The sequence below is a fragment of the Diabrotica undecimpunctata genome, chromosome 4, assembly GCF_040954645.1.
Source record: "Diabrotica undecimpunctata isolate CICGRU chromosome 4, icDiaUnde3, whole genome shotgun sequence".
NCBI lineage: Eukaryota > Metazoa > Arthropoda > Insecta > Coleoptera > Chrysomelidae > Diabrotica > Diabrotica undecimpunctata.
In genome coordinates, this window is record NC_092806.1 from 131,574,647 (window position 1) to 131,598,375 (window position 23,729).

General features: G+C 34.0%; 2 protein-coding genes across 2 annotated transcripts in view; both read right to left on the reverse strand.

Moving 5' to 3' along the window:
- Positions 1 to 1,126: 1,126 nt before the first annotated feature.
- On the reverse strand, positions 1,127 to 1,876 carry LOC140438951 (uncharacterized). The gene has a single exon (XM_072528587.1). It carries the CDS (start codon positions 1,874 to 1,876, stop codon positions 1,127 to 1,129), a length of 750 nt encoding a protein of 249 aa, XP_072384688.1.
- Positions 1,877 to 7,084: 5,208 nt separating this feature from the next.
- The window catches only part of Sans (SAM_USH1G_HARP domain-containing protein Sans), a 51,476-nt gene continuing 34,831 nt past the window's right edge, over positions 7,085 to 23,729 (reverse strand). The window contains exons 3-7 of the mRNA XM_072530298.1: positions 18,957 to 19,236; positions 17,270 to 17,542; positions 14,898 to 15,208; positions 12,318 to 12,430; positions 7,085 to 7,469 (exon numbers count right to left, since the gene is read on the reverse strand). Coding sequence (XP_072386399.1) covers positions 7,219 to 7,469; positions 12,318 to 12,430; positions 14,898 to 15,208; positions 17,270 to 17,542; positions 18,957 to 19,236 — 1,228 coding nt within the window. The 3' untranslated portion in view covers positions 7,085 to 7,218. The remainder of the gene's footprint in view (positions 7,470 to 12,317; positions 12,431 to 14,897; positions 15,209 to 17,269; positions 17,543 to 18,956; positions 19,237 to 23,729) is intronic.

The window sequence follows — 23,729 nt, forward strand, 5'->3', positions numbered from 1 at the left end:
TTCTCCCATGCCAAATTCCCCCACACATCCGTCTACTTTTCCTTTTCCAACCTTGGCGTTGAAATCTCCCATCACCAACAATATATCATCTTTTTTTGTGGATCTTATGATTTCGTTCAATTGCATGTAGAACCTCTCTATCTCGGTCTCATCTTTGTCGGCAGTTGGTGCATATATTTGTACAATGTTTATCTTTTTAGAGAATGTCTGCAATTGAATGTATACTATTGAAGTAAATAAATTATTGTAGGTATGTTAATACACTAAATTGAAAATTTAAATAAAATAACGTATTTTTCAAAAGATAAATATAAAATCTTTAATGTATTTATGCAAACTGAACATTATTTTAGTAGTCATTGACACGAGGGGCATTTCAGTCCTTCTCTATCATCTTCAGTTAGACCAAGACAAGCCTCATGATAGTATTTCAAGCAAGAACAACAAAGGCGCATGTCCAGCTGATCGTCAGTGCCATACAATGAACGATACCAAGATTCCTGTAAAAATTTAGATGTTCAAGGTTCGCTAATTAACATGCTTTTATTTTTTTTGCATTTCCTGTGTGGAAAATAGATCCTTCGTGACATTCTTCAATTTAGTCTTTGTCCTGCGATTAGAATTTTTTTTATTCAAAGTTGGTGAAACATCAACTTTTTTTTTCTTTTCGTTTTCCAATTCTTTCTTTTGGATGCGCTTTTCTTTCCGCTGCATTTTAGCTGCTCTTCTTGTTTTTTCTTTTCTTCTTTTTTCTTGTAATATTGTTGCCACTGAGATGAAGTTGCTACGGCAGGTACCTTGTCTCAGTATTAGAATCTGAATGATTCTGGCCATCTTTTTACCTTGGTTTTCCATTCTCCACCGATGCACGCTCTTTTTCCATTCCCATTTTAGTGGTCGAAAGACTGCAACATCTAGAGGCTGTAAAATATGTGTTGCGTTTGGACACAGAGCTATTAGAATAATATTATTATTACTACAAGATTCACTTAGGGCCATTGTTAAGTGTGATCTGTGTCCGTCCAAAAACAGTATAACCGGAAACTGCACTTTTTGAGCAACTAACCAAGGGTGGAATATATTAGCGATGTATTTAAAAAAGATTTCGCCAGTCATCCACCCATTTTCAGACTTTCCTATCTGCCCAGTGAGCTGGTATTTTCTCGATAACTGATTTGGGAATTCTTGTATATTTAAAAACGATCATGGGTGGTAAAATTTGACCGGAGGCACTACAGGTAACCAAAGTTGTCGGACATTCCTTCTCGTCGTTTGTAACAAACGAATAAACTGTTCTATCCCCCTTTCTAACCAACATTTTGTCTCCCTTGGGAGCCAGGAAAAAAGCCGATTCATCACAATTGAATACACGACTAGGATCAAAAGTTATGTTGCGATTGTTTGTACTTTCTAAAAAGGTCCCTACTTCAATAAACCATTGACGAATTCGATTTTCTGTTATAGTATTTCTAGCACAAGTTAGGTTTTGGGAAATTCTTGTAGATAGTTTGGGATGCCTTTTTAAAAATAGTTCGTACCATTTACGTCCAGGCCTACCATCCACGAAATTATTAGGTCTATTAAGTTCTTTAAGCAATAGCTGAACACTATCCAACAACTGCGTTTTAGTTGCAGGAAATCCACAGGCTGCAATCCGAAATAGCCATGCTACCAGTAGGTTTTCTTCTTCTGTTAGATTGGTCCCTGGTCCAGATTTCTTCTCTAAAGAAGTTCTACCCTTTACTTTGTCCTGTAGAGTCGATCTGGGTACCTTATACAACTTGCTAGCTGTTTTAAATGGCATTCCTGACTGAACAGCTACAACAGCTTTGTTTATATCTTCCGCAGAATATTGAATTCGCTTTCTCCTTTCCATTGCTAATTTCTGAATTATAGTCTAAAACAAAGAATTTCCAATTATCGGCACGTATAGGTATGTATTATCGGCACTGTTATACTCGGTCAAATTATGGCTATTTCTACTAGAGACACGGGATGCCGAAAATTGGTACAAGGAAACATCGTTTTTTATTGCATGTAATGACCAAACAGTTGTCCTAGTAAGTTAAAAGATTACGCTAAAATCAGCTTATATACAGTCTAATGCGTATATCCAATTATCGGCACTCCAGCCGACGATTGGATCATCTGCTAATATTTACGTACCTATTATCGGCACCCTTAAAATACTGCAATTATTGCGTTAATACTGCATTATTCGATATTTTAAACAGAAATTATAGCATTCTGTAGCTTACCTGTTTCTTAACACATACAACAAGAAACACTTCCCACAAGAGTTTGGCGCCAACTGAACAATATATTTTTAAATGTTGTGATTGCAGTTTTCGTCTGACAATTGGCATATTGTTCATAGGCGTAGATAAAGGTCCTTATAAATTAGTGAAATACTTTCGTCCAACAATCACGCGCAAGAATTCTGATTTTTGTCGATTATGTAGAATTAATGCCGATAATTGGGGCAGTGTCGAAAATAGGAGCGTTTACCTTAAATATAAAGTAAACAGAAGGGTTTGACTCAGATATAATCTATTAATTACTAACTGTAAATCTTTTATCTTCTGGTCATAGTTTTTTAACCTATTTTTTCCTAGTGGTACTAGTAAATATTTTCAACAATATTTATACAAATAAGACAACAGTACCAAATATTTTGAAAGAATACCTGCTAATTCCGATTAAAAAACGTGGCAGGCCAGAACGTGATCGAAGTTCTTACCGACCTAACTCCTTGTCTTCATGTCTTTTAAAAACATTCGGAAGAATAATTAAAAATATATTTAAACATTGGTTAGAACACGATGGTATACTTCCAAGTTCCCAATATGGTTTTCGCTAGTCTAGGTCCAATCAAGATGCAACTGAAACTCTGATTACGTCAATTCAGCTTAAGGTTACGACAAATATGTCTACAGCAGCTGCATTGACATTTCCGCTGCCTTTGATAATATCAATTTAAACATTGTTTACAAAAAAATGTTGATTGCAATCCCTAGCTCATTTGCTCTCTTAAAATCTTTATATTCCAACAGACTAACTTATTTAAAAATTTATATTAACGGAATCCAAATATTAATGATCCAGCTTGTCTCTTTTTATCTGGTAAAAACTAGTGGAATCTCCCTATTTTATTTTTATTTAGAGTTCCCATCAATGTTACCTTCTTGTTGAGCAGTTCCTTTGTCAACGGATATCACTAGTTTACCAATTTTCATGTTAGGTTTCGGTTTTTATCATTCCATGGTTCTAATAGGCGGTGAACCATATCTCCAGCTTTAGTTGATTTTGATATGACCCTTCCGGTTGTTTACCAAAATAAATCTCCATGTTGGTGACATACAAAGTTTTAGAATCGCATAACACAAACGCTTTTATTCCCTACTTTTTTGGTTTGCTCGGTAAGTATTGAATGAAACAGCATATACCACGAAAAGAAATTAATATTTCAATTATCGTTGTATGTCTACCAAGACAATAACTATTATCTACAAGGAAAAAGCTAATCTCCTGTAGTCAGCTGTATACGACATATCTCAATAATTTTTATTAAAAAAATCCTTTATTAAAGGTATATTTATTAAAAGAACCCTTTCGGGCTAAATTACGGAACGTTTTTGGTATAAATATTCCGTCTTCAGTGCTGCTACTAGGTATATATGTTTAAAGCCAATAAATACATGGGTGAAATACCCTTTAAATGTTATTTAATTGGTATTAGATTACATTATTGCTGATAATTATGTAGGATGTTGAAATTTTAAGTAGATTCACTTTATGGCGATGTAAACTCCCAACGAGGGTTACTAGTCCGGAGACGTAGTCTCTAAAAGGACCTTAGGTAGCAACTAATCATGATATCATTTTGATATACTCTTCTTCTTCTTAAAGTGCCTATCCGTTCCGGATGTTGGCGATCATCACGGCTATCTTTACTTTATTTATTGCAGCGCGGAACAGTTTAGTGGTAGTCGTGTTATACCACTTTCGTAAATTTTGAAGCCAGGAAATGCGTCTTCTTCCCGGTCCTCTCTTACAATTTACTTTCCCTTGGAGAATCAGCTGGAGAAGGCCGTAACGTTCTTGATTTCTCATTACATGTCCTAGATATTCCAACTTTTTAGTTTTGACGGTCATGAGAATTTCACATTCTTTCCCCATTCTATGCAGGACCTCCACATTAGTAACTCTGTCAACCCAGGATATATGTAAGATGCGCCTATAACACCACATTGATATACTCAAAAAAATAAATGTTTAAAAATTAAATCACAATAGTCAACTACTTGTATCTTTAAGGCAAGTAAGATCCAGCAAAAGTAATTCACGAATGAAGTACTTAGAAGTAAATATTCACCTATTTCCTGAAAAAAAAATCATCACAGGTATCCGCTATACCATTAGAACAATGCAGGATCGTCAAATCTAAATATGACACCTTCATTTGCTTGTCAGGCTGGAGTGTAAGAACTATAAAGGTATTACTCTGTTAGCATCTGCGTATAAAATCTTCGGCAATGTATTGTTTGAAAGACAAACATTTTACAAAGGATATTGTTAGTCAGTCGATCGGATGGCCAAGCGGGCTGGGCGGCTGGCTTCTCCTTCGCTTCAATGCGAGAGATGTCAGTTCAATCCCCAGCTCGGTGTACAGAAAACAAAAAGGCTAACGCAGCAGTTTAAAATTCTAAATGAATCTGCGGCTTAGTCTAGAATATGCTGGTATCCGGTCGGCCTATGGTGGAGCAGTACGGCAAGAGATAAGGGCTTGTGGCTAGGTAATACTCCTCCATAGATCCCTACCGGAAGGGCGTGTGCCGCCTAAAACCGGGTATATATATATATATATATATATATATATATATATATATATATATATATATATATTGTTAGTCAATATCAATGTGGATTTACTGCTGGAAAGTCAACTACACATCAAATTCAAGCACATAGGCAGATTCTAGAAAAGTCACTAGAATATAACATAGATACACACCACATCTCTTCGTCGACTTCAAAGCAGCCTATGACAGTGTAAAAAGAACTGCATTATATAATGCAATTATAGACTTTGGGATCCCACCGAAGTTAGTTAAGTTGACCCAACTAACAATGCAAAACGTAAGCTCAGGCGTTAGAATTGAAGGAGAATTATTATTAAATTAATTTAATTAATAATGGTCTAAGACAGGGGGACGCGCTGCTGTGTTTCCTCTTTAATATTGCCTTGGAAAAGGCAATCACACAATTAAATATTAGAATGCATGGAACTATTTTTAATAGTTCGACTGAAATTCTCGCATTCGCTGACGATATAGTTAGAGTGGAGAAGTATGAGAGACATTGTGCAGTGTTTTACAAGGCTTGCGAACGGGGCAACTGAATTAGGACTTATGACTTAGGACAAAAACACTTATGTTGATTTCTAAAAACCGAAATATCCAACAGACAATTCAAATTAACAACTATACCTTTCAGCAAGTCAAATAATTCATATGTCTTGGATCGCTAGTACACGTAACAAACACGACAAGCGACGAAATAAAAATATTCATAGCATAACAGCAAACAGACCCGTTCACGGTCTCCAGAAACATTTAAAAAATAAAAATATAAAACGTACAGTAAAGCTCAATATATACAAGACCTTAATAAGACCGGCTTTGATATATCGGACTGAAACGTGAACCTTATCTCAAAATAATGAAAGAGTGCTATGGCGTCGAAGATATAATTTTGAACTATATCAGTTATACACTGATCAAGATATTGTGAAATTAGTTAAAATACAGAGACTTAGATGGGCTGGACACATTGCTAGGAAGTCAGATCACGAATACACGAAGAGATTAACATTTTCAAAACTCGAGGGGCACAAGAAGTATGGGACGACCACGAAGGAGATCGTGGAGATGATGATGTGGAAGAAGACCTACAAAATCTAAGGATCAGAAGATGGAGGGAAGTTGCCAGGAATCGACACGAGTGGCAACTTTTTTGTGAGGAGGCCAAGATCCACAATGGATTGTCGAGCCACTTATAATGATGATTTGATTATCATTGTTTTAACTTATAGTATTTTTCATATAAAAATGCGTGCACGTCACAATTTATATAACGTGACGTCATTTATATTTAAAATTTCCAGAACGTCAACCTTAGAGTTCAAATTTTCATAACACAGCTAATAATACGAAACCCATACGGAACTGCTCGATCTTTCATAGGCGTCAACATGGTATAATAACCAGAAAAATGTAATCTTCATGATATTGGGAATTTTAGAATTATATTGATTAAATAACCAAAAACATTTGTTATTATTAATAATATAAATTTTATGAAATAACTCTTTAAGTCTAATATTCCACAAAATAATAATTTTAATTTAATATATTAGACAATTGTACGCAACTAATACGGAAATACTTCAAATTTTTTGACATTTCAGCGTGTCGCAAAATTGTTTAAAGTGTTGCCGCTTTTTTTGAGTAAGAATTTTGTTTATGTTTTGATTTCTTACACAATTTGATCATAATATATTATATATTAATAAATTGTATTTATAAATACAAATTAATTTAGATTAATAGCTTTAAAAGCTAATTATTGTGTATTGTGATTGTGCTATGCCAAAACAACTAAATAGTCTGTAGAAAGCTGATCAGCTTTCATATAAGATAGATTATTTTGAACAAGAAATAATGGCGGGACGTTTTTACTATTAATGCTCAAAAAGAGGTAAGTTTAAAATTTATAATATATTATTTTGTATTAAAATATTTTCTTATGTATTTTAGTGTGTTGCAGTAATCTTAAAACTAAGTATATTTACTGTTAATATAGTAGTTTGACAAATAGTTGACATTTTAAAAATTCCTCACTTACTAACTATTCTGATGTTTTGGCAATGCTGTGGGGTTCCGACGTCGTAAATCTTGAATGACGTGTACGCATTCTTATATGAAAAATACTATATATAATATATTCTTAGCAACACGTACTAACATATTTCTTACAAAAGATGGGCTTACCAGCTATACAAAAGAATACATTAAAGAATAAATACAACAGCTCAATAATCAACTTTATTGCTTTACTCATAATAACTCAGAATAAAGAAAGCACTTCTTGCATTTACAATTAAAAGTAGATATAAATATATTAAATATAATATTTTATACACATTTTTACATCTATCTACAGCATAGTATCCTTCACTTCTCCGGGGTTTTCCAAGGCAGCTTTTCTCTCGTTAATTGCATGCACCAATCTTCTGTGAGAACCAATGGGCAAATTAAGACTCTTGAGGTCGCTTTCTTCTAAAATCATCAAAGTGTCCAAGTCAATTTTTTGCTCTACGAGTGTGTCCAGATATTCGCTTAGTCCAAAGGCTGTTAAAAATCTTTCCAAAGGACCGTGAGGATTTTCATCTTCACTGGATCCAGTATCTGAAATATAATATGGTAAAATTTTAATATATGCGAAAACAATACTCTGGTTATCGTTTACGAGGGGCAGAATCCATTACAGTAGGGCAGATCGATTGTATTATAATTTAAGACTGTACTGGCAGTCCAGTCTCGGGTGTATCAGAAGACCCAACTCTGCCATGGCAATCTTATCCCTAAAAATCAATGATAAAACTAATACAAATTTACACCACTAAAACACAGAACACATGTTCTCGATATTTCAGTTCAGGTATTACAATGGGCAGTATTATAAATGATATTACATCACTATATCTTATCTTATAATCTACTTATTAGTCTGAAAGAACGGGGCTTCCTTGCTGCAAAGACTGTAAGAAATGGGCGGCTGACAGGTTGTCTTTTTTCAGTAGTCAAAGATCTGATGGCAAAAAGTCGTGGATCCTCTGATGGAAAAATAAACAGCAAAAAAAATATTACTTTCTCCAATTCAAATCTCAAGTTGGACATGCGTTACTAAAAGCTGGAAAGTCCGACACGAGAAAACGAGGACGTACTTCTCAAGAGAATACACCAAATAAGAGACAAGTAATGCATCCTGCACCAGTGTAAGATGTTCGATTTGATGACGTAGGACACTGGCCACTACATGACCAAATCGCATAAGGTGCAAATTATGTATAAAGTCTTACTCTAGAATAAAATGTTCTAAGTGCAATGTTTTTTATGTTTAAACAATAATAAAAATTGTATTTATAGTTTCCATGTACAAAATTAAATTGTTAATAGTATAAGTACAATTAAATAATAAAAGTATTTCCCATTATAGTCAATTTTTTACCAGACACTAAGTGTTATAAATGGATAATTCAGGTACCACCGACGCCAGATGATTCCAAATGGGATCAATTTTTTTTTGAGTTTGAAGACTCTAGGATGGAAAATTTTTACAAAAGTTATCAACAATTATTTTTTCTTGTATCGTTTCCTATAACAAACAATTTTTTCAACAAAATTTATTGAAAAAAAAAAAAAAGAAATTGGACTGGAAAGGATTAAGTGTGTCAATTTACAATGTTTCAATTTTGTGTATGTATAACCACCAAACAACTTTGGTGGTTATACATTCTTTTTAACAAAATTCTTAAATATTTTTTTGAGAACGATTTCCGAAGTGGAAATCGAAACGTCGAATTTTTGTAGTAAAAAATGTAATAAATAATATAATTAATCGTGGAGACAAATAAAGAGAAAAGTGGATGGATATAAATTTTTAATTTTTTATAAATTTACAAATCTTGTCTACGTATTTTGGGCGTATAATTTATCCACGAAGACAAAATGGTGATGGTGATTTTTGGAGCGCATGTTGTTTCCTTTTTTGCGTATATTTTTTTTGCTTACATGTTTTAAAATACATATAAACTGTGAGGTATAAGTTAGAGATATAGCTAAATATTAAATAAACAGTAATACAACAATTACTATACAACTGTATAAATCAACTAAGTCACTTATCTACATCAACAATTAATACTATTTTTTTGATTTTTTTATTGAAAGAAATATATAATTAAATTAAATTTATAAGTTGTTTACAGTTTGTTATCCCATGGAACGAAGGCGAAAAATCACTTAAAAAAATTAGTGGGCGCTATTTGTTAACTGGAATATCTGGGTGATGTCGATAGAAAGGGCGTGTTATCTCGTGGTTATCGAAACTATTACTGCGTCACGACATTTAAGCAAATAAAAAGCGACTTTTTTCATTAATTTCAATATTGTGAAAGAACTACGCATTCTAAGTAAAATCTTTTAACAGACGACTTTCTTGAAAATATTTGCTCTTTAAAATGAGATTATCTAAATTAAAAAATTTTTATAAACAAAAAAGTTATTGCAAATTAAACCCGAAAATAAGCATGTTTTTCAATTGTTTATAATTATTAGAATAAACAATAAAAACATTTAAAACACATTTTTATAATGTGAGTTTTTATGTAGTTACTACATTTGCCAAAGGTGGGCACAATCGGTCAAGTAATTTCTAAACTTACTTTACTTTACTTAATCAGTAGAACCCATTTGTACCTTTCGGTGTTGGGACGTTTACAATACAATTCATTAAATTACAACATTTGACAGTCTTCTGAGGTGTCCTAGCTCTTAACGAACTTTCTCCATTCCTTCCTATTGGATGCCATCTGTGTTGCTTCCTGCCAAGTCTTACCCTTACTCTGCAGTATCTGCGAGATGTCACTGTTCCATTCTTTAATGGGTCTTCCTCTTCTGTTCTTCCCTATTGGTTTGGCGTCCCACACTCTTTTTACTTGTCTATTATTGTCCATCCGGGTTAGATGTCCGAACCATGCCAATTTTTTCTCTTTGATTGACTCGAGTATCGGTTTGATTTTGAGTCTTTCTCTTATTTCTTCATTTCTGATTCTATCAGTTCTTTTTACTCCTATCGTTTTTCTGAGGTATTTCATCTCTGCTGCCTGAATTCTGCTCTGATGTCTTTTGTTTAATATCCAATTTTCTGCTCCATATGTCACTGTAGGTCTATATATTGTTTTGTATATTGTCATCTTGGTCTTTGTTGATATTTCTTTGTCATTAAGGAATCCTGTATTTAGTGCTTGGAATAGTTTTCCTGTGTTTTTCATTCTGTTGTTAAGATCATCCTCGATGTCTCCTTTATTGTTGATTACTGTTCCTAAGTATTTGTATGAATTTGTCTGTATTATTTTTTGTTGGTCTATCATTACTTCTATTTGATCTTCCGTCCCTTGTTTCCTTGATATTTTCATTATTTGAGTCTTCTCTTTGTTTACGTTTAAGTTGTATTTGCTTGCTTCTAGGTTCCATTTCTCTAAGTTGTATTTCAGTTTTTCTGCAGTTTCCGCAATTAATACTATGTCGTCTGCAAATATACACATCTCAGCATTTATCATTTGCATTTTGTTCCAACCGATGCAGTATTTCTTGAATGTTTTCTTACATTCTTTCACTATCTCATCTATTACATTTATGAATAGTACTGTGCTGAGACTTCCCTCTTGTCTAACTCCTTGGGTTGTTTCAAATGGTTCTGACTGTATATTTAACATTCTTACTGTATTTGTTGTTTTCATGTATATACTCTTTGTTGCTTCTATCAGTTCTTCACTTACTTGTTTCTTCTTTAGGCTTTCCCATATATCTTTTCTTTTGACTGAGTCGAATGCTTTTTCCATGTCTATAAAGCTCAGATGTATTTCTTTATTTTTCTTTAAGGCTTTTTCTATTACTTGTTGCATGGTGAATATATGGTCTTGTGTGTTGTGTCCTGCATTTGTCCATTCTCTGGGTATTACTTTTCTCTTCCATATTAGGTTATATATGTATAACAATTTTTCTTTTGCTTTTACTCCTATATATTTCATCATTTCTGGTGCTACTTCATCGCTTCCTGGTGCTTTTCCAATTTTTATCTTTCTTATTGCTTCTTCCAGTTCTTCTTTTTCTATAGTTTCTGGATTTTCCGTGTTTCTCATGGATACTCTCCTGTTGTGGCTTTCCTTCTCCATTGTATTCGCTTGATTTCCATTCAGTATCAGCTGAAAATGTTCCCTCCATCTTTCCATTATTGTCTTATCGTCGTTTATTATTGTTCCTTCCTTGTTCATTATTTGTTTCAGTTTCGTTTCTTTGTTGCTTCTTAGGTTTTTCAGTGTTCTGTAAAATAATTTTACGTTTTCTTTGCTGTTTTCTTCCATTTTTTCCCCGAATTTTTCCCAACTTTTCTTTTTCTCTTTCTTAACTATCTCTTTAACTTTTGTTCTTTGTCTCTTATAATTTTCATATTTTTGTTGTGTTTTGTCTTAACTATCTCTTTTCGTTTCCCTCTGTTGTTATTTCTTGTGGTTCCACATATTGATTTAGCTGTTTTTATCATCGCATTTTTAAATTTTCCCCATTCTTCTTCTATTGTTTCTGTCATTTCATGTGCATTGTCCATCTCTTTCTCTAGTCCTTCTGAGTATCTTATTCTCGTTGTTTCTTCCCTTAGTTTATAAATTTTTATTATTTCTTTGTGTTTTCTGTTTATGTTCTCATTTCTTTCTATTTCTTTTCTTTTGCTTTTGAATGTGGTTTCTAGTAGATAGTAATTTTTAAACAATATTTGTTTATCCTATTTGAGAGAACAAAGGCCATTTTCAAATGGCTGTACAGATTACTTGTCAATACTAAAAATCTTTTTTTTTGGTCTGATTATCTTTAAAAGGTCTCAAAATTTAATGTTTTTTAAAAACTATAATAATTTTTAATTGTTTACTTACAAATAGAGTGAAGTACCATTACCATTATATTGGCAATATCCCTAACTTATGCCGCGCAGTATATTTTATATATTTCATTTTTTCCCATTTCTTGCCCAACTTTTGAATGCCTGTTTAACAGTCTGTTTGATGATTCTGATAAATTTTATGTTGCTACTTAGGTACTGGTATAGCCGTATCTTTTGCGAAATCAAGAATTTGATGTTCGTTTTAAATATATATGTATATTATATTCTTCCCTCTGTGTTCTACTTTTTCTCACAACTACTTCTAGGATGAAGTTAAACATTGTTACTGATATTAAATCAGACTCTGGATCCTGTGCCTACCTTAATTTTTGTTTTACCTAAACCTTTCATTATTTAACATATCAGCATTTCTTGTTTTATCTAGTTTCATTTTTATTGAGTTTCTTAGTTTGTGTGGTATACTCAGATATTTCAATGCTTTGTACATTTCAGTTCTCTCTATTCGATCGTATACGTGGCTTGAAATTTACAAATAGGCAACCGGGTGTATAAAACCAAATTAATTTATTACATACCTGAGAGTTCATCGTCTGTTATTTGACGAGGACCATAACTTTCTCCAGAACCTATAGAACTTTCCTCATGATTACCGTAAAATTTACCAAATGAATTTTGTGTGATGCTTTTTCTAAAACAAAACATAGTATTTGATATAATATATTTTAGATAATAAAATAATCGATTTTAAATATGTTAAAAACAAATTATTTTAATGATTCATTGTATTATACGAACAAAAAATAGAACTAAAGTACGAAATCATAATTGAATAAAATAGTTTATGCGAAAAATGTAATGGTATCAGATATTAACGGCGTTATACGGACGTATGCGTCATCAAGAATAAATACGTCAATAGATATGTACCTTATTGGAAGAAGAAAACAGTTTCAATTAAGACTAGTGGACGGGAACCTCACCAAGCCAAAATTTTATGTAATTAGAAGCGCCATAAAAATCTAACAAAATATAACAACGAACTCAAAGATCTAAAAGGAGGAAATGGAGACAACTCTTCAGAGTGATCACCAACTGAAGCTGAAAACAGCTTACTCGCTTATATGGGAATCATGAGCGCAACAAGATAATACCCACTATAACCTTAGATGTAATGTAAGAGGTTTCTCTAAATAGATCTAGTCCAATAGATCTAATCGATCCAAAAGTAAATTTAATATACTTGATTTCCACAAGTTTCCGTAATTCATCCGGCTTTATTGAGAAGGATAGCTCAGGCGGTAGAGTGTTGGACTTCCACGCATAAGTCCAGTGATCGAATCCCAGTGCATCTACAGGCCCCAGGATGACTCAGCCTGAACAAAAAGGCGGTTGAAGCATAGCACTGGAACTGTTACATTCATTGTATACCGTAGGCTCAAAAGATCCGCACAAATCCGCGCGAATGGTATAAAAGGGAGATTATTATTATTCAGTAATTCAACGGGAATTCCATCATACCCGAAAGATTTTACCCTATTAGCTTGTTTTAATGCATATTCTATTTCTTTTCTTAAAATGTCAGGCTCAGGATCTTTAAACTCGTTTGGTGCTCCTATTCTCTCGTTGTCTTCAAAATCTTCTGTCAATCTATGCATTTTCTGGTTTAAATCTGTTATAAGTGCGCCACTTTCATCTCTTAGTTGCCTTCTTTGAACTTTTTTTCCCATTCCTGTTAGTTCTTTAATTCTTTTATGGATGTTGAAAAAGTCATATTTTTTATCGAATTCTTTCAGTTGTTGATACTGTCCACGTACAATATCTCTTTAGCTTCTTTTATTTTCTTTTTTATTAATCAATCGGTTTCTTTATATTCATGTTTCTTTCAATATTTATGTTTTCTTTTATTTGGTTTTAAGTTTTTATTTGCTGTTTTAATTACCGCTTGTTTTATTTCTCCAATTTCTGAACAATAATACGATTATTTTTGCTTGTCCTATTGTTGCATTAATTTCTTTAATGTACTCATTATCTTCATTAATAATTTTTTCCAAATATTTATAATTTCGGACTTGTTTTCTTAGATATTTATTTTTTGCTGAGTATCTGTGATTACTATAAACCGTCTTTTATGTTAAGAGATAGGCCGTTTTCTTAAATATCTACTACTCTGTCAACCATTAGTTGTAAATCTTTTAAATCTTTAGCAATTAGAAGAGCGTCATCTACAAAAATATTTTGTTGATGAGTTGACCATTTATAAATATAGCTGTCGTTAGTTCTTCTAAATCTTCAGTTATTGTTTTTTCTAAACACATGTATTATTTTAAACTTTAAATTTCTATTTCTCTTGAAAAATCGTTTCCTTTTTTTAATATAGCTCTCTGATTATAATAATACTCCAGTCGTCAGAGACGAAAATGCCACTGAACCTCTAAAAAGCATACGAACAAGCTAAATTTTGCAGAGAATACAAATTGTATCTTTTGGGGGGACTCCAAAAAGATAAAAAAGTTTACCACTTTTACCCCCGGGCTTCAAGGAATGTACCATTGATTCAAGTGATTGTCACGGCCAGCCATGTGATAACGCATCAAAAAATAGATGTCTGCCAAATATTCAAGGCTGCAGGCCAGAATAAAAAATCACAATAAACTTGCTGAATACGTACCTTGCTCTGGACATTCTTTCAATTTGGTAGGATCTTTCGCAGCAGAATTCTGTCTGAACGTTACTTGATTTTTCATTTGTTTACAAGAGTTATATACATTTTTCTCGGCTTCCACATATAGATGGAAATCTATCTGAGATAACCATGGGGTCTGGATGACGAACAAATACCACAGGAAATACTAAAATGGCAACCAAAAGGCAATACAAAACGAAGTAGACCGAAAAAAGTTAGAGAGAGGGAATAAACAAACAGAAATAAACAGAAGAGGACCTATGGAACAACCGGACGAAGTAGTGATTGGTAGTCGGAAAACGGTGCAGAATGTTATAAACCCACATGTAAAAGTAGTAGTAGAAAAAAGGTTGGTGTTTTCTATAACCGTTGTATTTTTGGCTGCTCTACCCACTTCTTAGATATAAATATGGAAACATTCATATTTATATACATGTAGAAATAATAAAAGTATCTTTAATATCATATTTACCTAATGACTATACTTCCTATTCCTGGTCTAATAAAAATACTTGCTGGTTCTTGCATCTTATCTTCGGCGTTTTTCCTCATTTCTTGCAAAAAGTCGGGTTGCGATAAGGATCTAGTCAGACGACCAGGAGGAGGAGCTGTAGGATTTGTGGGCACGGACGTTATAGATTCGGCTTCATTAAATATGCTATCCAAACGCCCTCTTTCTTTAAAACCAACAGCTTCTAGAGTACCCCCGTATAATACCTCCGAATCTCTGGTAATACCTTTGAGAGAGCTTACAGTTAGCTTTCCATCTTCTATGTGGCTTACCTAAAATTAAGAATAATAGATAATATAAGAAAATCTTTTTAATTGCGAAAGTATGTGGCTATTAATATATCGTGGGCGTCCTGGACTGAGATGTCTTTTGAAGATTGCAGACACTCCTCTATAAAGACGAAAAAAAAGTATCATGTTCTGTAGAAATACAAGAACCGTCAAACGGCACTGAGGTCTCAATCTGAAAACTCCTCATTGTTGAGTGACGACCGGACTTACCCTGCTGCTTTTATACTCTCAGTATGTGCGGAAACGGTATGCGCGGAAGCGGTCTGAGCGGGATAAGTTGTGGCGGGGGTCGCTGAAGCAGCGGTCGCCATATTTTCGGCAGTCTTTTATTTAGATTTTTCAATTCCAATTGCTTCACGAATAATTCTCGATTTAAAGAAGCAAATGGGAGCGATAGTTTTTGATTTCTCGAAATTTATTTTGTGGTCTGTCTGAATATGATGTTGGACTAGGGCTGAAGTAATATCGGAATGTTTTACAGCTATAGAATGTTCGTAAATACGGTTATGGATTAGTCGGTTTGTCTGTCCTATGTATGTACGTGGGCAGCTGGAACAAGGTATCTCGTAGACACCATGGTCTTCGTTGGGGATTTAGTCTTTTACGGATCTGACAAGATTAGACAACTTGGAGTGAGTAGTGAAGATGGTTTTGATGTTCAGAGGATTAAGAGTTCTACTAATCTGAGAAAGATTTTGGGTCGATCAGGCGGCAAGGTTTAATTTTTGTATGGAATGGGGTTTAGATGTTTTTGAATGCTCCTATTGATTTGGACTTTGTGGTAGCTGTTTTGTAAGAGTGTTTTCCTTATTGAATTGATTTCGGCTGATCTGTGATTGTTGTTGCTCAGTCTTATGGAACAGGAAACAAGAGTGTTGATAACTGAACTGAGTTGTGCGGGTTAATCATGTGACTGGACATTAAGATAACGGTTTGATAATGAATAAAAACATTAAGGAATGGCAAAGACGCTTCAGACTCAACTTCCATCGTGAATTGAATACTGAGATGTATTCTACTCAGGTGGGAGATGAAGAGATCTAATGTGTCTTTACCATGGGGCCAAATGACAAAGGTGTCATCAACGTACCGTAACCAGCAGGTGGGTTTGAGATTTGATGAGGACAAGGCTGCTGTTTCGAAATGTTCCATGAAAATATCAGCTATTACGGGAGAGAGGGGAGATCCCATTGGGGCACCTTTGATTTGACGATAGAAATGATTTTGGAATGAAAAGTATGTATTAGACATGCAGTGTTTTATAAAAGACAGTGTGTCTTGGGGGATTTGATGTTTAGAGTCCAAGATGGAAATGGTTTCATCGATAGGAATGTTGGTGAATAAAGAAACAATGTCAAAACTAACTAGTATATCTGGGCGAAATGATTTTGAGATAATCAATGAAATGAAAAGAATTTTTGACAAAGGAGAAGGCGTTTTCGTCTAATGGTTGTAAGGATTAGACGAGATGTTTTGCCAATTTCTGAATGGGGCAGTTTTATGCACTGACGATGGGTCTTAAGGGGACATTGGGCTTATGGATTTTTGGAAGGCCGTATATTCTTGGAATTCGGGATGATTTTTCTCTCGATGTAAGAGATTTTTTGATGTTTGGAGGTAGAGTAAATTTATTTCTGATATACACATATATGTCCCTTTCAACACATCTTTTTTTGGAAATTTGAATTTAGTATCTTCCAGTAAAAACTTGAACTGGAATGTAGAAATTCTCACAAACATGGTCAGAGTCACAGCAAGGCGCTCGAATTTGTAAAGTCGTTTTAAGTCGCGGCGACAGAAATCTGGTTTTATTGCAATCAAGAATGCATTAGCTGTTAAATTCTTGCACGCACCTCTTGCACATTATCTCAGTTTTCATTGAGTTGATAACCAGATATTTGTATGAACCTTTTTGTTTTTGATATTACCATCCACTTTCTGTTTCCAACATTTAGGTGAAACCCCAAACGACTGCTCTTAAAAACATTTACTTAGTTTACTAAACACATTACCATTTACGAAGAACTACTTATTTATACTCACTCTAAATTCTTCGCCATTTTGTCCTAATCTATTATTTTTATTGGCTAAAATTTTCCTTTGTACGGTACTCATATTTCCTTTTCCAGTAACCGTACCACCACTTATAATCGAACTGTAAGTGCTTCTTCTTTCTGGTTGATTGTCAATAGCTAGGCTGGACATGGAACCGCCGATAAGTCTTGACTTCAAAGTTGACATCATTGACGGTTTGGATTTTCGCCTTTCTAGTTTCTCGTTTTGTTTTTCTTGTTTTGCCATTTGTTTATTAAAGTTCTGAAAATTAAAAAAAAAACATAAAAAATACTAAAAACTCCAAAGAATGGAAAAGAAAAGTATTTTTGAAGGGTGTAAAAATTTTATTTCCTATCTGAGCGCTTTCGGCTTACAAAGCCATCCTCAGAGCTATGCTACAATAGAACACTAATATAAGTAACTAATTTAAGTTTTACAATTTTTAACTTAAGTCAAGTTTTAAAAAGCACCTCTACTCAAGAGAGATCCCATTTAAAGGAAAAATCCACAATTTTCTCTTCTCTTTATAAAAGTTAAAGTTACAAAAAATTCTTTTTGACTCTGAAGACTGTCATAAGCTCTTGAACCATTCTGGTTGTCTGGAATTTCTCTAGTCCCTTTAAAATGTTCCAAGAACCTTCTAAAATATTCCATTGCAAGCTGGGGTCCTGCAGAACCTTTTAAACAATTTTAATAATGTTCCGACTTACTCTAGAAGTCCTAAATTAATTCAAGATACTCTTTTAATAATCCAGTTTAACCATAAGTTCTCCATAGGCTTCTAATATATTTCTGATTACCTCTAATTTCACTAGACGTGTCAGAAACACTACCATGTTAAAAAGTTCTAGTCTGTCTTAAGTCTTTCAGAGCCTCCTAATCTATTCCTAGTTGACCCAAATTTCACCAGAGGTTCTAAAACATTCTAGTAGAATCATGAAATATTACATAATAACCTCTTGGTTTTCGACATCCTAGAAACATTGCAGGACAGCGTTAAACAGTTACAGTCCACTTTAAAGTTCTTCAGAGACTCTTAAGCTATTCATGGTTGGCTCGAATTTTACCAGAGGTCCAAAACATTCTAGGAATATTACGCAATATTCCATAATGCCGTCTAGGTCTTTATAAATCCCAGAATCAGTCCGGGACAGTGTTAAAAGGTTGTAATCTGCCTTATAGTCCTTAAACCATCCCTGGTTACCCCGAATTGTACCAGTGGTCCTAAAACATTCTAGGAGTATAGGAATGTTTCTATAAAACAAGCCAAAAGTATCCTGAAATATTCCAATCCACCATGATGTCCTTTATATGCATTCAAACTATTTATTCTTGTGCCCAGCTTCACTAGAGCTTCCAAAAACAATCCTAAATAGTCTTTAAATGTACGGGTTTAACACTTCAGGGCAGTCTTAAAAGGTTCCTGTGCGCTCTGGAGTCATTCAGATGCTTTTGAACAATTCCTGGTTGCCAAGAATTTCTCCAGAAACTGTAAAGCGATCCAAAGTACACCATACTCATTTAAATCGTTCCCGATGATACTTACTTTCATTAGGACCTAGTAAAACCGAATTTCCCTAGAGCCTGTAAAACATAGACTTAAAATAATAGAATATAATTTATAAAAACATATGTTTATATCAACTAATTTTTCTTTTAATATAAAATATCTTACTTTCACTCGTTTTTTGGCTTCTTCTTTGGCTTTATCTTGCATAGCTTTAACTTTTTTCTTATCGGTGGCTTCCATTTTGGCTTGGATACCATCTATGAATCTTAAAATGTCATCTCTGTTGTTGATTCCCGCGAGTTCTTGTGGAGTCCTTCCGTCGATATCTGTGGCGTATATGTTTGCACCAAAATTGACTAGAAACGTTACTATATGTTTGTGACCTTGTGCAGCTGCTAGATGAAGGGCCGTATTACCGAACAGATCAGCTTTGTCTGGATTTCCGCTAAAATTATATTTAAAATATTATTTTTAAAAAGCAATAAAAAAAATTTAAAGCGAATTTTATAAAATCTATGTATTTACAGTAATACTATGTGCAGTATTCGTGTTATGGCATATTAAATATGGTATAATTCGTGGTGATCCTTTTGTAAAGAAGAATATTGGATGAATATGGTTTTATCAAATTATTTTTTAGCGTCAGTATAATATACACTTGAGTGCAAAACAATCGACTCAAAAGTGATATTTGAGATTGCACCTTCTGTTTCAATGTAAGAAGTATGAAAATAAAAAGATGTAATGTGCAAACAATAAGTTTATTATTGAACGTACAAAAACTGCTTTTGCATTATTTGGAAGACGCATTATAAAAACAATATGCAATACGAAGAGAGTTTCCTAAATATTCATCATTGGAACTAACGCAAGAAAGACGTTATGAACAGAGAAATCATCAATTACAAAATGAATTTCTTTATTTTTCAGTATTTGATGTTATCACCCCTACTCCTAATTACACTTTCCAATCAATTTCGCATGGATCGGATGACTTTTATAATAAATTCCTGAGGCATTGCTTCCCATTCATCATTAAGCTCAACTCTCGATTCCATTATGGTCCTTGGTGCATGATTTATGTCCTGGACCCTTCGTTTAACCTCATCCCAAACATGCTCTATTTAATTTATGTCCACGCTCAACGCAGATCAATTTATTGTAGGTATACCGATCCCAGTCAGATAGGTGGTGGTTACTCGTGTGGTATGACATCGTGCCTTATCGTCCATTAAAATAATGGCATCACCAATAAATCTCGCTTATGGAACCACATGTTCCTCCAAAATGTCTCTGATATAACGATCCGCCGTTAAAACTCCTCAACGTCCTCCACCAGGCACGAAAACCAACTCGGATTTTCATTCATGGAAATGCCTGCCCAAAACATACAAGAAGCGTCTTCATATGACACAATTTCTCGTATACAACATTGAGCAAATCGCTCTCCTGGCCTTCTATAGACTCGACGCCTCTTGTCGTTGCCATGTAGGTATTCCTACTTTCGTCGGAGAATAATACCTGACTCCATTGATAGTCGTCCCAATCCAGATGTTCTCGAGCAAATTCTAATCGCCTTTTCTTCTGGACTGCAGTTAGCTTTTGACTCGTAGCTGCTCTTTTTAGTGTCAGGTTGGCTAATTTCGGTCTCCTTCTGATTGTCCAAATACTGGTAACTACACCTCGGACCTCTATAAGCTCTTCTTTGAGATTAGCACCAGTTAAATGTCGATATCTCAGGGATTTTGATACAAGAAATTGATCGTCTCTCTCCGTTGTTATTCGTTTACGGCCTCCTCCTTAGTGGCGGACATAGTCACCGGTATCTTGGTACCGACGATACACTCGGGACACAGCAGATTCGCTTAAATTTAGTCGATTTGCCACGGCCCTCTGACTCAGGCCTTCTCACAATAACGCTACTGCTTGAGCTGCTATGACGGATGTGGCATCCATTTGTAATGCAGTTGCGAACTTAGAGACTGATGTATTAGTGGGTTGCTATGGAAATTGTTACGTACGATGTTAACCGAACGTGTTGTTAACCGAACGAAGTCGGTGCGTGTCGATTTCAATGAATCAAATTCTGACCCCCTCACAACGTGTTGCATTATTTACTTGTAATAAGTCATCGGATTCACCAAAAAACAAAACTTTTTTAAAACTCAATAATGCGGTTAATGATTGTACACTAAATATTTTGAAATTTACACTTTTTAGATTGAAACAGGAGACATACTTTCGCAAAATAATTTTGAGTCGATTATTTTGCACTCAAGTGTATATATATATATATATATATATATATATATATATATATATATATATATATATATAATTTCTTACTCTCAATTGTCGACCCCCTAGAGAACTAAATAAGTTAAACAATGGAGCATGAGTGCCGTACCGAGGAAAAGTTTAAGTACCTGCTGACATAAGGCCTCGCCTGAAAAGAGCTTAAATTGTTTATCACTTCCGTGATTAATTGTCACAAAGCAATAAAAACACATGCATAAATGACAAAATAGCCTCGAAAATTATTTTTTTAAATACTCTGTATCAAAATGAAACAAAGGCCTAAATAAACAACAAGGAGAAAACGACGGGTATCTAATTAACATTATCCTTACAGACCGGTTACGACTCGTTACGCAGCCGTCGGCATCAGTAAAGTATTGTTTTCGAATATACTGAACGAAAACGTTAAGTGTCTGAAACGCAATGTTCCGGACAGTGTGCGTTGTTCATATTTAAAACCATTTAAATTATATTTTTCGGAAACGCTATGTGCTGGAAACGCAACGTACACGATAATATGCCACGACTTTAAATCTAAAAAGTTCTATGCATCACTGAAAGAAGTGACCACGCAGTGTGTCAGTAAGCCTGAAGAAAATGTTGGCATCTGCATGGATGTTATGACCAACATATCTCTACTTTGTATTCCTGTCCAAGATACCTATTACCTTAGACAGCTCACTGTAATCGTCTTTGGTGTGCATAATCTCGCGACAAGGGAATGTAAAATTTTTATCTATCATGAAATTGAAGGGAGTAAGTGTGTACTATATTAGATTGGTACATAAAAAACAAAATTGGTAGTGGTGTAAAAAACCTTTATCTATTTGGGGACAACTGCGCAGGGCAAAATAAACATAATACTGTGATTCGCATGATGATGTACTTGTGTGAGATAAAAAAGTTTAATGAAGTCAAACTAACCTTTCCTGTTAGGGGCCATTCTTTTATGCCAAATGACAGAGATTTTGGTATCATCAGAAGAAAATTAAAGCAGGAAGAACGATATTATATTATTAATGAGGTTGAAGAGCTTATAATGAAATTATCAAAAATTGACGGCACATTTTCTGTTATTAAAATGACTGCTGATGGTTTCATTGACTTCAGTTCATGGTGGCCCCAGTTTTATAAAAAAAACCTGCCTAAGTGATGACCAACATATCTCTACTTTGTATTCCTGTCCAAGATACCTATTACCTTAGACAGCTCACTGTAATCGTCTTTGGTGTGCATAATCTCGCGACAAGGGAATGTAAAATTTTTATCTATCATGAAATTGAAGGGAGTAAGTGTGTACTATATTAGATTGGTACATAAAAAACAAAATTGGTAGTGGTGTAAAAAACCTTTATCTATTTGGGGACAACTGCGCAGGGCAAAATAAACATAATACTGTGATTCGCATGATGATGTACTTGTGTGAGATAAAAAAGTTTAATGAAGTCAAACTAACCTTTCCTGTTAGGGGCCATTCTTTTATGCCAAATGACAGAGATTTTGGTATCATCAGAAGAAAATTAAAGCAGGAAGAACGATATTATATTATTAATGAGGTTGAAGAGCTTATAATGAAATTATCAAAAATTGACGGCAAATTTTCTGTTATTAAAATGACTGCTGATGGTTTCATTGACTTCAGTTCATGGTGGCCCCAGTTTTATAAAAAAAACCTGCCTAAGTGATGATTCGTATTGCAAAAATCTCCCAAGAAACCCAAAAAGGGGTTTTGCTATATCACAATACAGAGAAATAACTTTTTCATCAAAGAATCCTAACACGGTTCAATGTATGATGTACATCGGCGGCTTCATAATCGATGAATTCAAAGTACGGAATGCAGTACAGCCAATTCAGGCTCCTATTAGAAGAGCATATTCAACTCTACTTCCAATTAACAATAAGAAAATGGAAGACATGAAGAAAACATTGGTATACATCCCGGAAGAATAAATGAATTTTTGGAATCCGATTTTGTCATGGCCAATTACACCGGCATTTACAGAAGAAAACTAAAAACTTGAACTGAAATTTACTTCAAAGTTTTAATTTATGATTTAATTGCTTTATTTCATGTATATAACATTGTTTTATTTCATTAAAATTAATTCTCATAAAATATTCTGTTTGTATATTGATTGTTTTCCGTAGAACTTCTTAAAGTTTCTTGTTTACGGCATAAAGGGAAAATGTTCTTAACACAAAAAAATTCTCTACCCTCTCCTCTTAAAATATTTAAATATTTTATAAGTATGTAGTGGTTCAGAATGCCCAATCACATAAACCTTAAATGCAAAAAAAAATAATAACAGTAGTGTGAGTTTACCAAGTTTTTTGTCTCTCCTGAAAAATTGGCAAAACTAGACTTGTTGCCTTTCTGCAGTTAGCGATTCATGTGTCCTCTTGTAAAAATTGAAATTCTTTGTAAAATACAGTGGTATGGTTTTTATTTTTTTTAGATTTGACCGGATTTTTTGCCGGTTATATCGAGGTTTTACTGTACTTTACTCTAGTGATGAGAAATTTTAAGTTCTAGATGTAATAATTCAGTGAAAATAGAAGGGAAACGTGGTTCTGGACAACGAAGAATATCCTGCTTCAAGAACTGCCGCCAGTGGTATGGAGTATGGACTATGGAGT